Below are 17,903 nucleotides of genomic sequence, written 5' to 3'. Positions count from 1 at the left end.
TGGAGAGAGACAGACAGATATGTTACTAACCACTAGAGACAGACAGATATGTTACTAACCACTGGAGAGCGACGTTACTAACCACTGGAGAGAGACAGACAGACATATAACTAACCACTGGAGAGAGAGACAGACAGATGTGTTACTAACCACTGGAGAGAGAGACAGAAAGATGTGTTACTAACCACTGGAGACAGACAGATGTGTTACTAACCACTGGAGAGAGAGAGACAGAAAGATGTGTTACTAACCACTGGAGACAGACAGATATGTTACTAACCACTAGAGACAGACAGATATGTTACTAACCACTGGAGACAGACAGATATGTTACTAACCACTGGAGAGACAGATATGTTACTAACCACTGGAGACAGAAAGATGTGTTACTAACCACTAGAGAGAGACAGAAAAAAAAAATTTGATCATATTACTCCAGTGCTAGCCTCTCTACACTGGCTTCCTGTCAAAGCAAGGGCTGATTTCAAGGTTTTACTGCTAACCTACAAAGCATTACATGGGCTTGCTCCTACCTACCTCTCTGATTTGGTCCTACTAACCACTAGAGACAGACAGAATTGTCCCTAGAATTTCTAACCAGCTGGAGGCAGGGCTTTCTCCTATAGAGCTCCATTTTTATGGAACGGTCTGCCTACCCATGTCAGAGAGAGACAGACAGATATCTTTACTAACCACTCTTCAGTGGGTCATATGATTGAGTGTAGTCTGGCCCAGGAGTGGGAAGGTGAACGGAAAGGCTCTGGAGCAACGAACCGCCCTTGCTGTCTCTGCCTGGCCGGTTCCCCGTTTTCCACTGGGATTCTCTGCCTCTAACCCTGTTACGGGGCTGAGTCACTGGCTTGCTGGGGCTCTCTCGTGCCGTCCCTGGGGGGGATGCGTCACCTGGGTGGGTTGATTCACTGTTGTGGTCGGCCTGTCTGGGTTCCCCCCCCCACCCCTTGGGTTGTACCGTGTCGGAGATCTTTGTGGGCTATACTCGAGGATGGTAAGTTGGTGGTTGAAGATTTCCCTCTAGTGGTGTGGGGGCTGTGCTTTGGCAAAGTGGGTGGGGTTAACCACTGTTTGGCCAGACAGATGGGGCCACAGTGTTACTAACTCAGCCTCCAGTATTTATGCTGCAGTAGTTTATGTGTCGGGGGCTAGGGTCAGTTTGTTTATCTGGAGTACTTCTCCTGTCCTATTCGGTGTCCTGTGTAAATCTAAGTGTGCAATTCTCTCCTTCTCTCTTTCTTTCTCTCTCTCGGAGGACCTGAGCCCTAGAACCATGCCCCAGGACTACCTGACATGATGACTCCTTGCTGTCCCCAGTCCACCTGGCCATGCTGCTGCTCCAGTTTCAACTGGCCTGGGCCCTAGGACCATGTCCCAGGACTACCTGACATGAGGACTCCTTGCTGTCCCCAGTCCACCTGGCCAGACAACTGTTCTGCCACTATTATTCAACCATGCTGGTCATTTAGAACATTTGAACATCTTGGCCACGTTCTGTTATAATCTCCACCTGGCACAGCCAGAAGAGGACTGGCCACCCCACATATGCTCTCTCTAATTCTCTCTTTCTTTCTCTCTCTCGGAGGACCTGAGCCCTAGGACCGTGAGGACTACCTGACATGATGGCTCCTGCTGTCCCCAACCACTGACTGTGCTGCTGACAGTTTCATGTTCTGCCTTATTATTATTTGACCATGCTGGTCATTTATGAACATTTGAACATCTTGGTCATGTTCTGTTATAATCCTACTGGCACAGCCAGAAGAGGACTGGCCACCCCACATAGCCCGGTTCCTCTCTAGGTTTCTTCCTAGGTTTTGGCCTTTCTAGGGAGTTTTTCCTAGCCCGTGCTTTTACACCTGCATTGTTTGCTGTTTGGGGTTTTAGGCTGGGTTTCTGTACAGACTTTGAGATATCAGCTGATGTACTAACCACTATATAAATAAATTTGATTTGATTTGATTTGATTTGATATGTTACTAACCACTGGAGAGACAGATATGTTACTAACCACTAGAGACAGACAGATATGTTACTAACCACTGGAGTCAGACAGATATGTTACTAACCACTGGAGAGACAGACAGATATGTTACTAACCACTGGAGAGAGAGACAGATATGTTACTAACCACTGGAGAGACAGAGAGATATGTTACTAACCACTGGAGAGAGACAGACAGATATGTTACTAACCACTGGAGAGAGACAGAAAGATGTCTTACTAACCACTGGAGACAGACAGATATGTTACTAACCACTGGAGAGACAGAAAGATATGTTACTAACCACTGGAGAGAGAGACAGATATGTTACTAACCACTGGAGAGAGACAGACAGACATGTTACTGACCACTGGAGAGAGACAAACATATATGTTACTAACCACTGGAGAGACAGACAGATATATTACTAACCACTGGAGAGAGACAGACAGACATGTTACTGACCACTGGAGAGACAGACAGACATGTTACTGACCACTGGAGAGACAGAGAGATATGTTACTAACCACTAGAGAGAGACAGAGAGATATGTTACTAACCACTAGAGAGAGACAGAGAGATATGTTACTAACCACTGGAGAGACAGAGAGATATGTTACTAACCACTGGAGAGACAGAGAGATATGTTACTAACCACTAGAGAGAGACAGAGAGATATGTTACTAACCACTAGAGAGAGACAGAGAGATATGTTACTAACCACTAGAGAGAGACAGAGAGATATGTTACTAACCACTAGAGAGACAGAGAGATATGTTACTAACCACTAGAGAGACAGACAGAGATATGTTACTAACCACTAGAGAGAGACAGAGAGATATGTTACTAACCACTAGAGAGAGACAGACAGATATGTTACTAACCACTAGAGAGAGACAGAGAGATATGTTACTAACCACTAGAGAGAGACAGAGAGATATGTTACTAACCACTAGAGAGAGACAGAGAGATATGTTACTAACCACTAGAGAGAGACAGAGAGATATGTTACTAACCACTAGAGAGAGACAGAGAGATATGTTACTAACCACTAGAGAGAGACAGAGAGATATGTTACTAACCACTGGAGAGACAGAGAGATATGTTACTAACCACTAGAGACAGAGAGATATGTTACTAACCACTAGAGAGAGACAGACAGATAGATGTGTTACTAACCACTAGAGGGAGACAGACAGATATGTTACTAACCACTAGAGAGAGACAGACAGACAGATGTGTTACTAACCACTGGAGAGACAGACAGATATGTTACTGACCACTGGAGAGAGACAGACAGATATGTTACTAACCACTAGAGACAGACAGATAGATGTGTTACTAACCACTGGAGAGACAGACAGATATGTTACTAACCACTGGAGAGAGAGACAGAAAGATATGTTACTAACCACTAGAGAGAGACAGACAGATATGTTACTAACCACTGGAGAGAGACAGACAGATATGTTACTAACCACTAGAGAGAGACAGACAGACAGATGTGTTACTAACCACTGGAGAGACAGACAGATATGTTACTGACCACTGGAGAGAGACAGACAGACAGATGTGTTACTAACCACTGGAGAGACAGACAGATATGTTACTGACCACTGGAGAGAGACAGACAGATGTGTTACTAACCACTGGAGAGAGAGACAGACAGATATGTTACTAACCACTGGAGTGACAGCCAGATGTGTTACTAACCACTGGAGAGAGACAGACAGATATGTTACTAACCACTAGAGACAGACAGATGTGTTACTAACCACTGGAGAGACAGACAGATATGTTACTAACCACTGGAGAGAGAGACAGAAAGATATGTTACTAACCACTAGAGAGAGACAGACAGATATGTTACTAACCACTGGAGAGAGACAGACAGATATGTTACTAACCACTAGAGACAGACAGATATGTTACTAACCACTGGAGAGCGACGTTACTAACCACTGGAGAGAGACAGACAGACATATAACTAACCACTGGAGAGAGAGACAGACAGACATGTTACTAACCACTGGAGACAGACAGATGTGTTACTAACCACTGGAGAGAGAGACAGACAGATATGTTACTAACCACTGGAGAGAGAGACAGACAGATATGTTACTAACCACTGGAGAGACAGACAGATGTGTTACTAATCACTGGAGAGACAGACAGATATGTTACTAACCACTGGAGACAGACAGATGTGTTACTAACCACTGGAGAGACAGACAGATATGTTACTAACCACTGGAGAGAGAGACAGAAAGATATGTTACTAACCACTGGAGACAGACAGATGTGTTACTAACCACTGGAGAGAGACAGACAGATATGTTACTAACCACTGGAGAGACAGACAGATATGTTACTAACCACTGGAGACAGACAAATGTGTTACTAACCACTGGAGAGACAGACAGATATGTTACTAACCACTGGAGAGAGAGACAGACAGACATATAACTAACCACTGGAGAGAGAGACAGAAAGATATGTTACTAACCACTGGAGACAGACAGATGTGTTACTAACCACTGGAGAGAGAGACAGAAAGATATGTTACTAACCACTGGAGAGAGAGACAGAAAGATATGTTACTAACCACTGGAGAGAGAGACAGACAGACATATAACTAACCACTGGAGAGAGAGACAGAAAGATATGTTACTAACCACTGGAGACAGACAGATGTGTTACTAACCACTGGAGAGAGAGACAGAAAGATGTGTTACTAACCACTGGAGAGAGAGACAGACAGATGTGTTACTAACCACTGGAGAGAGAGACAGAAAGATGTGTTACTAACCACTGGAGACAGACAGATGTGTTACTAACCACTGGAGAGAGAGAGACAGAAAGATGTGTTACTAACCACTGGAGACAGACAGATATGTTACTAACCACTAGAGACAGACAGATATGTTACTAACCACTGGAGACAGACAGATATGTTACTAACCACTGGAGAGACAGATATGTTACTAACCACTGGAGACAGAAAGATGTGTTACTAACCACTAGAGAGAGACAGACAGATATGTTACTAACCACAGGAGAGACAGATATGTTACTAACCACTAGACAGACAGATATGTTACTAACCACTGGAGACAGACAGATATGTTACTAACCACTGGAGAGACAGACAGATATGTTACTAACCACTGGAGAGAGAGACAGATATGTTACTAACCACTGGAGAGACAGAGAGATATGTTACTAACCACTGGAGAGAGACAGACAGATATGTTACTAACCACTGGAGAGAGACAGAAAGATGTGTTACTAACCACTGGAGATAGACAGATATGTTACTAACCACTGGAGAGACAGAAAGATATGTTACTAACCACTGGAGAGAGAGACAGATATGTTACTAACCACTGGAGAGAGACAGACAGACATGTTACTGACCACTGGAGAGAGACAGACATATATGTTACTAACCACTGGAGAGACAGACAGATATATTACTAACCACTGGAGAGAGACAGACAGACATGTTACTGACCACTGGAGAGACAGACAGACATGTTACTGACCACTGGAGAGACAGACATATATGTTACTAACCACTAGAGAGAGACAGACAGATATGTTACTAACCACTAGAGACAGACAGATGTGTTACTAACCACTGGAGAGAGACAGACAGATGTGTTACTAACCACTAGAGGGAGACAGACAGACAGATGTGTTACTAACCACTGGAGAGACAGACAGATATGTTACTGACCACTGGAGAGAGACAGACAGATGTGTTACTAACTACTAGAGAGAGACAGACATATATGTTACTAACCACTGGAGAGAGAGACAGACAGATATGTTACTAACCACTGGAGAGAGAGACAGACAGATATGTTATTAACCACTGGAGAGAGAGACAGACAGATGTGTTACTAACCACTGGAGAGAGAGACAGACAGATATGTTACTGACCACTGGAGAGACAGACAGATATGTTACTAACCACTGGAGAGACAGACAGATATGTTACTAACCACTGGAGAGACAGACAGATATGTTACTGACCACTGGAGAGACAGACAGATATGTTACTAACCACTGGAGAGACAGACAGATATGTTACTGACCACTGGAGAGACAGACAGATATGTTACTAACCACTGGAGAGAGACAGACAGATATGTTACTAACCACTGGAGAGAGAGACAGAAAGATATGTTACTAACCACTGGAGACAGACAGATATGTTATTAACCACTGGAGAGAGAGACAGATGTGTTATTAACCACTGGAGAGAGAGACAGACAGATATGTTACTGACCACTGGAGAGAGAGACAGATATGTTATTAACCACTGGAGAGAGAGACAGACAGATATGTTACTAACCACTAGAGAGAGACAGACAGATATGTTACTAACCACTGGAGACAGACATATATGTTACTAACCACTGGAGAGACAGACAGATATGTTACTAACCACTGGAGAGACAGACAGATATGTTACTAACCATTGGAGAGACAGACAGATATGTTACTAACCACTGGAGAGAGACAGACAGATATGTTACTAACCACTGGAGAGACAGACAGATATGTTACTAACCACTAGAGACAGACAGATATGTTACTAACCACTGGAGAGAGAGACAGACAGATGTGTTACTAACCACTGGAGAAAGACAGATGTGTTACTAACCACTAGAGAGAGAGACAGACAGATATGTTACTAACCACTGGAGAAAGACAGACAGATATGTTACTGACCACTGGAGAGAGAGACAGACAGATATGTTACTAACCACTAGAGACAGACAGATGTGTTACTAACCACTGGAGAGACAGACAGATATGTTACTAACCACTGGAGAAAGACAGACAGATATGTTACTGACCACTGGAGAGAGACAGATATGTTACTAACCACTAGAGACAGAAAGATATGTTACTAACCACTGGAGAGAGAGACAGATATGTTACTAACCACTGGAGAGAGACAGACAGACATGTTACTGACCACTGGAGAGAGACAGACATATATGTTACTAACCACTGGAGAGACAGACAGATATATTACTAACCACTGGAGAGAGAGACAGACAGACATATAACTAACCACTGGAGAGAGAGACAGAAAGATATGTTACTAACCACTGGAGAGAGAGACAGACAGACATATAACTAACCACTGGAGAGAGAGACAGAAAGATGTGTTACTAACCACTGGAGACAGACAGATGTGTTACTAACCACTGGAGAGAGAGACAGAAAGATGTGTTACTAACCACTGGAGACAGACAGACATATATGTTACTAACCACTGGAGAGACAGACAGATATGTTACTAACCACTGGAGAGACAGACAGATATGTTACTAACCACTGGAGAGAGACAGACAGACATGTTACTGACCACTGGAGAGAGACAGACATATATGTTACTAACCACTGGAGAGACAGACAGATATATTACTAACCACTGGAGAGAGACAGACAGACATGTTACTGACCACTGGAGAGACAGACAGACATGTTACTGACCACTGGAGAGACAGACATATATGTTACTAACCACTAGAGAGAGACAGACAGATATGTTACTAACCACTAGAGACAGAGAGATATGTTACTAACCACTGGAGAGAGACAGACAGATGTGTTACTAACCACTAGAGGGAGACAGACAGATATGTTACTAACCACTAGAGAGAGACAGACGGACAGATGTGTTACTAACCACTAGAGGGAGACAGACAGATATGTTACTAACCACTAGAGAGAGACAGACAGACAGATGTGTTACTAACCACTGGAGAGACAGACAGATATGTTACTGACCACTGGAGAGAGACAGACAGATGTGTTACTAACCACTGGAGAGAGAGACAGACAGATATGTTACTAACCACTGGAGAGACAGCCAGATGTGTTACTAACCACTGGAGAGAGACAGACAGATATGTTACTAACCACTAGAGACAGACAGATGTGTTACTAACCACTGGAGAGACAGACAGATATGTTACTAACCACTGGAGAGAGAGACAGAAAGATATGTTACTAACCACTAGAGAGAGACAGACAGATATGTTACTAACCACTGGAGAGAGACAGACAGATATGTTACTAACCACTAGAGACAGACAGATATGTTACTAACCACTGGAGAGCGACGTTACTAACCACTGGAGAGAGACAGACAGACATATAACTAACCACTGGAGAGAGAGACAGACAGACATGTTACTAACCACTGGAGACAGACAGATGTGTTACTAACCACTGGAGAGAGAGACAGACAGATATGTTACTAACCACTGGAGAGAGAGACAGACAGATATGTTACTAACCACTGGAGACAGACAGATGTGTTACTAACCACTGGAGAGACAGACAGATATGTTACTAACCACTGGAGATAGACAGATGTGTTACTAACCACTGGAGAGACAGACAGATATGTTACTAACCACTGGAGACAGACAGATGTGTTACTAACCACTGGAGAGACAGACAGATATGTTACTAACCACTGGAGAGAGAGACAGAAAGATATGTTACTAACCACTGGAGACAGACAGATGTGTTACTAACCACTGGAGAGACAGACAGATATGTTACTAACCACTGGAGAGACAGACAGATATGTTACTAACCACTGGAGAGACAGACAGATATGTTACTGACCACTCGAGAGACAGACAGATATGTTACTAACCACTGGAGAGACAGACAGATATGTTACTGACCACTGGAGAGACAGACAGATATGTTACTAACCACTGGAGAGAGACAGACAGATATGTTACTAACCACTGGAGAGAGAGACAGAAAGATATGTTACTAACCACTGGAGACAGACAGACATGTTACTAACCACTGGAGAGAGAGACAGACAGATATGTTACTAACCACTGGAGACAGACATATATGTTATTAACCACTGGAGAGACAGACAGATATGTTACTAACCACTGGAGAGAGAGAGACAGATATGTTACTAACCACTGGAGAGACAGACAGATATGTTACTAACCATTGGAGAGACAGACAGATATGTTACTAACCACTGGAGAGAGACAGACAGATATGTTACTAACCACTGGAGAGACAGACAGATATGTTACTAACCACTAGAGACAGACAGATATGTTACTAACCACTGGAGAGACAGACAGATGTGTTACTAACCACTGGAGAAAGACAGATGTGTTACTAACCACTGGAGAGACAGACAGATATGTTACTAACCACTGGAGAAAGACAGACAGATATGTTACTAACCACTAGAGACAGACAGATGTGTTACTAACCACTGGAGAGACAGACAGATGTGTTACTAACCACTGGAGAGAGACAGTAATGTTATTAACCACTGGAGAGAGACAGTAATGTTTTTAACCACTGGAGAGAGACAGACAGATATGTTACTAACCACTAGAGAGAGACAGATATGTTACTAACCACTAGAGAGAGACAGACAGATATGTTACTAACCACTGGAGAGAGAGACGGTCAGATATGTTACTAACCACTAGAGAGAGACAGACAGATATGTTACTAACCACTGGAGAGAGACAGACAGATATGTTACTAACCACTAGAGACAGACAGATATGTTACTAACCACTGGAGAGAGAGACAGATATGTTACTAACCACTGGAGAGACAGACAGACATGTTACTAACCACTGGAGACAGACAGATATGTTACTAACCACTGGAGAGAGACAGACAGATATGTTACTAACCACTGGAGAGAGACAGACAGATATGTTACTAACCACTGGAGAGAGACAGACAGATATGTTACTAACCACTGGAGAGAGAGACAGATATGTTACTAACCACTGGAGAGACAGACAGACATGTTACTAACCACTGGAGACAGACAGATATGTTACTAACCACTGGAGAGAGAGACAGACAGATATGTTACTAACCACTGGAGACAGACATATATGTTACTAACCACTAGAGACAGACAGATATGTTACTAACCACTGGAGAGAGAGACAGACAGATGTGTTACTAACCACTGGAGACAGACAGATATGTTACTAACCACTGGAGAGAGAGACAGACAGATGTGTTACTAACCACTGGAGACAGACAGATATGTTACTAACCACTAGAGACAGACATATATGTTACTAACCACTGGAGACAGACATATATGTTACTAACCACTGGAGAGACAGACAGATATGTTACTAACCACTGGAGACAGACATATATGTTACTAACCACTGGAGAGACAGACAGATATGTTACTAACCACTAGAGACAGACAGATATGTTACTAACCATTGGAGAGACAGACAGATATGTTACTAACCACTGGAGAGACAGACATATATGTTACTAACCACTGGAGAGAGAGACAGACAGATATGTTACTAACCACTGGAGAGACAGACAGATATGTTACTAACCACTGGAGAGACAGACAGATATGTTACTAACCACTGGAGAGAGAGACAGACAGATATGTTACTAACCACTGGAGAGACAGACAGATATGTTACTAACCACTAGAGACAGACAGATATGTTACTAACCATTGGAGAGACAGACAGATGTGTTACTAACCACTAGAGACAGACAGATATGTTACTAACCATTGGAGAGACAGACAGATATGTTACTAACCACTAGAGACAGACAGATATGTTACTAACCATTGGAGAGACAGACAGATATGTTACTAACCACTAGAGACAGACAGATATGTTACTAACCACTAGAGACAGACAGATATGTTACTAACCATTGGAGAGACAGACAGATATGTTACTAACCACTAGAGACAGACAGATATGTTACTAACCATTGGAGAGACAGACAGATATGTTACTAACCACTAGAGACAGACAGATATGTTACTAACCATTGGAGAGACAGACAGATGTGTTACTAACCACTGGAGAGAGACAGACAGATGTGTTACTAACCACTAGAGACAGACAGATATGTTACTAACCACTGGAGAGACAGACAGACAGATATGTTACTAACCACTGGAGAGACAGACATATATGTTACTAACCACTGGAGAGAGAGACAGAAATATGTGTTACTGAGGGTGGTATGGAGGGTGTTATGGGGGTGGTATGGAGGGTGGTAGGGGGGGGGGTGGTGGTGGTATGGAGGTGGTTGTACTTCTGGAAGGTTCTCCCATCTCCAATGAGGAACTATGGAGCTGTCAGAGGGACCATCGGCTTCTTGGTCAGCTCCCTGACCAAGTCCCTTCTCCCCCGATTGCTCAGGTTGGCGGGCGGCCAGCTCTAGGAAGAGTCTTGGTGGTTCCAAACTTCTTCCATTTAAGAATGATGGAGGCCTGTGCCTCGACACAATCCCGTCTCGGAGCTCTACGGACATTTCCTTTGACCTCATGTCTTGGTTTTTGCTCTGACATGCACTGTCAACTGTGGGACCTTATATAGACAGGTGTGTGCCTTTCCAAATCATGTCCAATCAATAGAATTTACCACAGGTGGACTCCAAGTTGAAGAAACATCTCAAGGATGATCAATGGAAACAGGATGCACCTGAGCTCAATTTAGAGTCTCATAGCAAAGGGACTGAATACTTTTTAAATCAGGTATTTATAACATTTATAAAATGGGCTATTACGGGGTATTGTGTGTAGATTTACATTTACATTTACATTTAAGTCATTTAGCAGACGCTCTTATCCAGAGCGACTTACAAATTGGTGCATTCACCTTATGACATCCAGTGGAATAGTCACTTGATGAGGAAAATGTGTAATTGAATCCATTTTATAATAAGGCTGTAATGTAATAAAATGTGGAAAAAGTCAAGGGGTCTGAATACTTTCCGAAGGCTCTGTACATAGTTTCTGTGTCTTTAACTGAAGTGTTACCTCAGCTCACTATCATTCATTAGAATAACCTCCCACCCCCTCCCTCCCTCCCTCCCTCCCTCCCTCCCTCCCTCCCTCCCTCCCTCCCTCCCTCCCTCCCTCCCTCCCTCCCCCTCCCTCCCTCCCTCCCTCCCTCCCTCCCTCCCTCCCTCCCTCCTTACCTCTCCTCTACTCCCTCCCTCCCTCCTTTCCTCTCCTCTACTCCCTCCCTCCCTCTCTTCCTTCTCTCCTTCCATCTCCCCTCCCTCTCTCCCCTCCCCTCCCCTTCTCTCCTTTCCTCTCCTCTACTCCCTCCCTCCCTCTCCTCTACTCCCTCCCTCCTTTCCTCTCCTCTCCTCTACTCCCTCCCTCCCTCCCTCTCTTCCATCTCCCTCCCCTCCCTTTCTCTCCTTTCCTCTCCTCTCCTCTACTCCCTCCCTCCCTCCCTCTCTTCCATCTCCCCTCCCTTTCTCTCCTTTCCTCTCCTCTACTCCCTCCCTCCCTCCCTCTCTTCCATCTCCCCTCCCTTTCTCTCCTTTCCTTTCCTTTCCTCTCCTCTACTCCCTCCCTCCCTCCTTTCCTCTCCTCTACTCCCTCCCTCCCTCTCTTCCTTCTCTCCTTCCATCTCCCTCCCTCCCTCCCTCCCTCCCTCCCTCCCTCCCTCCCTCCCTCTACTCCCTCCCTCCCTCCCTCCCTCCCTCCCTCCCTCCCTCCCTCCCTCCCTCCCTCCCTCCCTCCCTCCCTCCCTCCTTCCATCTCCCTCCCTTTCTCTCCCCTTTCCTTTCCTTTCCTTTCCTTTCCTTTCCTTTCCTTTCCTCCCTCCCTCCCTCCCTCCCTCCCTCCCTCCCTCCCTCCCTCCCTCCCTCCCTCCCTCCCTCTACTCCCTCCCTCCCTCCCTCTCCTCCCCCTCCCTCCCCTCCCCCCTCCCCCCCTCCCTCCCTCCCTCCCTCCCTCCCTCCCTCCCTCCCTCCCTCCCTCCCTCCCTCCCTCCCTCCCTCCCTCTCTTCTCCTCCCTCTCACCTCCTTTGGATGTGACCTGTGCTCCTCCTGCGGTCATGAACTCTATGTTCCCCATCAGGAGAACAGCAGACAGCAGCTTGAGGACGTCACGTATCTCCTCGTCACTGAACTGCATCACCTTTAGAGCCTCCTGGTAGTAGCAGAGACAGAGAGATTATGAGATTCCTTCTACTGAACACAGACAGGATAATACATGCTGCAGGGCGCATGATCAAAAGTATCTCAGAGTAGGAGTGCTCTAGGATACAGATCATAATGAATCAAATTACACGGACAGAGAGTACCTGATCTTAAATTGGCACTTTTACTCTGAGACATTTGTTGAATACAGGCCCATAATCAACACATCTGGTGGGACTGTAGTTACTCTACTGGGTTATTCCGCCCTCTGGTGGCAGCTTGTGAAGGTACAACCAGCCTCACCATAACACTGTCATAGAGCTGCAGGTCATCGAGACTCCTGTCCTTCACACAGCCAGACTGACTCAGGTAGTGGTATGCCTCTGGGCCCTCAGACAGGAAGTACAACTCTGGAACACAGACATAAAATAACTTTAGGCAGTTATTTTCTTCAGGAACATTTTCTAGAGACACAAACAAAGTCCCACTGTATTTAAATCAATTCAAATTGTATTTGTGACATGCTTCGTACAGGTTTAGACGAACAGTGAAATGCTTAATTACGATGCAGAGTTCAAGTTAAAGAATCAGAAACATACAAATAATAACAGAAATAGTGACAAGGAATAAATACACAGTGAATAACAAACACCAATAACAAGTAAAAAATAACACGGCTATACACAGGAAGTAGAAAATAACACGGCTATAAACAGGAAGTAGAAAATAACATGGCTATACACAGGAAGTAGAAAATAACATGGCTATACACAGGAAGTATAAAATAACATAGCTATACACAGGAAGTATAAAATAACATGGCTATACACAGGAAGTATAAAATAACATGGCTATACACAGGAAGTATAAAATAACATGGCTATACACAAGAAGTATAAAATAACATGGCTATACACCGGAAGTATAAAATAACATGGCTATATACAGGAAGTATAAAATAACACGGCTATATGCAGGAAGTATAAAATAACATGGCTATACACCGGAAGTATAAAATAACATGGCTATATACAGGAAGTATAAAATAACATGGCTATACACAGGCAGTAGAAAATAACATGGCTATATACAGGAAGTAGAAAATGACATGGCTATATACAGGAAGTATAAAATAGCATGGCTATATGCAGGAAGTATAAAATAACATGGCTATACACAGGAAGTATAAAATAACATGGCTATATGCAGGAAGTATAAAATAACATGGCTATATGCAGGAAGTATAAAATAACATGGCTATATACAGGAAGTATAAAATAACATGGCTATATACAGGAAGTAGAAAATAACATGGCTATACACAGGAAGTATAAAATAACACGGCTATACAGAGAGTATAAAATAACATGGTTATATACAGGAAGTACTAGTACCGAGTCGATGTGCAGGAGTGAAAGGTCATTGAGGTAGCTAAAGTGCCTTCAGTATTCACACCCATTGACTGATTCAGCACTTTGTTGTTTTACAGCCTGATTTAAACATTTATTATTGTCAAAGTAAATTATGTTTTTAGACATTTTTACAAATAAATAAAAACTGAAAAGCTGAAATGTCTTGAGTCATGTATTCAACACCTTTGTTATGACAAGCCTAAATAAGGTCAGGACTAAAAATGAGATTAACAAGTCACATAATAAGTTGCATGAAATACCTCATCTCTGTACCCCACACATAATTATCTTTACGCTCCCTCAGCAGTGAATTTCAAACACAGTCTCAACCACACAGACCAGGGAGGTTTTCCAGTGCCTCACAAAGAAGGGCACCTATTGGTAGATGGGTATTTAAAAAAAACAGATACTGAATATCCATTTGAGCATGGTGAAGTTATTAATTACACTTTGGATGGTGTATCAATACACCCAGTCACTACAATGATACAGGTTTCATTCCAAACTCAGTTGCCGGAGAGGAAGGAAACCGCTCTATGATTTCACCATGAGGCCAATGGTGACTTTAAAACAGAGTTCAATGGCTGTGAGGAGAAAACAGAGGATGGATCAACAACATTATAGTTACTCCACAATACTAACCTAATTGACAGAGTGAAAAGGAAGCCTGTACAGAATACAAATATTCCAAAACATGCATCCTGTTTACATCAAGGCACTAAAGTAAAACTGCAAAAAATGTGGCAGCAATCAATGATGAGGAGGTGAGGGGAGCGGGGGTTGTTCCAATGCATGATAATGAATTAGCTGAGGTAACACTTCAGTTAAAGACAAAAAAGCCTGCTGACAAAAACTATGTACAGAGCCATCGGAAAATATTCAGAAACCTTGACTTTTCCACATTTTGTTGCATTACAGCCTTATTCTAAAATAGATTAAAAACATTAATTTTCCTCATCAATTTGTCCTTGATACAAAGTGTTACTGTATGTTTGGGGAAAATTCAATGCAACACATTACTGAGTACCACTCTCCATATCTTCATGCATAGTGGTGGCTGCATCATGTTATGGGGAATCGTTAACGACTGGGGAGTTTTTCAGGATAAAGACGTAATGGAATGGAGCTCATAAGCACAGGGAACATCCTAGAGGAAAACCTGGTTCAGTCTGCATTTCAACAGACACTGGGAGATTAATTGACCTTTCATCAGGACAATACCCCAAAACACAAGGTCAAATCTACACTGGAGTTAGTTACCAAGAAGACAGTGAATGTTCCTGAGTGGCCGAGTTACAGTTTTGACTTAAATCAGTTGAAAATCTATGGCAGAGACCTGAAAAGGGTTGTCTAGCAATGATCAACAACCAACTTCACAGAGCTTGAAGAATTTATAAAAGAATAATGGGCAAATATTGCACAATCCAGGTGCGGAAAGCTCTTAGAAACTTACCCAGAAAGACTCACAGCTGTAATCGCTGCCAAATGTCACACCCTGATCTGTTTCACCTGTCTTGGTGCTTGTCTCCACCCCCCTCCAGGTGTAACACACCCTGATCTGTTTCACTTGTCTTTGTGCTTGTCTCCACCCCGCTCCAGGTGTAACACACCCTGATCTGTTTCACCTGTCTTGGTGCTTGTCTCTACCCCCCTACAGGTGTAAAATCTGTTTCACTTGTCTTTGTGCTTGTCTCCACCCCGCTCCAGGTGTAACACACCCTGATCTGTTTCACCTGTCTTGGTGCTTGTCTCTACCCCCCTACAGGTGTAACACACCCTGATCTGTTTCACTTGTCTTTGTGCTTGTCTCCACCCCCTCCAGGTGTAACACACCCTGATCTGTTTCACTTGTCTTTGTGCTTGTCTCTACCCCCCTACAGGTGTAACACACCCTGATCTGTTTCCCCTGTCTTTGTGCTTGTCTCCACCCCCCTACAGGTGTAACACACCCTGATCTGTTTCCCCTGTCTTTGTGCTTGTCTCCACCCCCCCATATGACTATAGTCATATGTCATGTCTATAGTCATATGTCATGTCTATAGTCATATGTCATGTCTATAGTCATATGTCATGTCTATAGTCATATGTCATGTCTATAGTCATATGTCATGTCTATAGTCATATGTCATGTCTATAATCATATGTCATGTCTATAGTCATATGTCATGTCTATAGTCATATGTCATGTCTATAGTCATATGTCATGTCTATAGTCATATGTCATGTCTATAGTCATATGTCATGTCTATAGTCATATGTCATGTCTATAATCATATGTCATGTATATAGTCATGTCATGTATATAGTCATGTCATGTATATAGTCATATGTTATGTGGGTAGAGTCCAGTCTGTGGGTATAGTCCAGTCTGTGGGTAGAGTCCAGTCTGTGGGTAGAGTCCAGTCTGTGGGTAGAGTCCAGTCTGTGGGTAGAGTCCAGTCTGTGGGTAGAGTCCAGTCTGTCGGTAGAGTCCAGTGTTTGGGTAGAGTCCAGTGTTTGGGTATAGTCCAGTCTGTGGGTATAGTCCAGTCTGTGGGTAGAGTCCAGTCTGTGGATAGAGTCCAGTCTGTGGATAGAGTCCAGTCTGTGGGTAGAGTCCAGTCTGTGGGTAGAGTCCAGTCTGTGGGTAGAGTCCAGTCTGTGGGTAGAGTCCAGTCTGTGGATAGAGTCCAGTCTGTTTGCATAGAGTCAGTGCAATAGAGTTAGTTCATAAAGGGTCAATGCAGGTTGTCTGGGAAGCCATTTGATGAGCTATTTATCAGTCTTATGCCTTGGAGGTAGAAGCTGTTGACGGTCCTGTTGGTTCTAGACTTGGTGCATCGGTACCGCTTGGAATGTCTGGTAACGCTTCTTGAGCGAAGTGTTTTAGTTGATTCAGTGGAGGCTGTTGTGACATAGAAACACATGGTTTCCATCTGTCTGATGCCATATATTCCCTTCCAGCCATAACTATGAGCCGTCCTCCCTTCACCAGAAACCAATGATTCTGTAAAAGTGTTTCAATAACTGTACTCCAGTGAAGGACTCTCTGTATGAATGAACGTACCTCTGTGGTTCTTGTCTGCCCCGGCCAGCAGAGCATAGAAGATATGATAGTTCCTCTCTCCAGGGTTCTGCCTCACCACACGGTTCTTTTCAAGTAAATCTGAAGGTTTAAAGTGAAGGAAAACAAAGACAGATAGATACATCTCCAAGCCATTCCACAGATTACAGATCTGGAGTCCGGACCTGAGTAAGGAACATTAGTGGTAACAGGTTGAGTCCTCAGTAAGGTACATTAGTGGTAACAGGTTGAGTCCTCAGTAAGGTACATTAGTGGTAACAGGTTGAGTCATCAGTAAGGTACATTAGTGGTAACAGGTTGAGTCCTCAGTAAGGTACATTAGTGGTAACAGGTGAGTCCTCAGTAAGGTACATTAGTGGTAACAGGTTGAGTCCTCAGTAAGGTACATTAGTGGTAACAGGTTGAGTCCTCAGTAAGGTACATTAGTGGTAACAGGTTGAGTCCTCAGTA

At 43.6% G+C, this 17,903-nt stretch overlaps 1 protein-coding gene across 1 annotated transcript in view; it reads right to left on the bottom strand.

Annotated features, from left to right (window-relative positions):
• The window catches only part of LOC124044486 (unconventional myosin-X-like), a 175,984-nt gene that overhangs the window by 141,987 nt on the left and 16,094 nt on the right, over positions 1–17,903 (bottom strand). Inside the window, exons 5-7 of the mRNA XM_046364115.1 lie at positions 17,436–17,534; positions 13,281–13,387; positions 12,858–12,987 (exon numbers count right to left, since the gene is read on the bottom strand). Of these exons, the coding sequence (XP_046220071.1) occupies positions 12,858–12,987; positions 13,281–13,387; positions 17,436–17,534 (336 nt within the window). The remainder of the gene's footprint in view (positions 1–12,857; positions 12,988–13,280; positions 13,388–17,435; positions 17,535–17,903) is intronic.

This window comes from Oncorhynchus gorbuscha, linkage group LG09 (assembly GCF_021184085.1).
Source record: "Oncorhynchus gorbuscha isolate QuinsamMale2020 ecotype Even-year linkage group LG09, OgorEven_v1.0, whole genome shotgun sequence".
Taxonomy (NCBI): Eukaryota; Metazoa; Chordata; class Actinopteri; order Salmoniformes; family Salmonidae; genus Oncorhynchus; species Oncorhynchus gorbuscha.
Note: the sequence above shows the minus strand (reverse complement) of the source record. Positions and strands in the feature narration are given on the sequence as shown.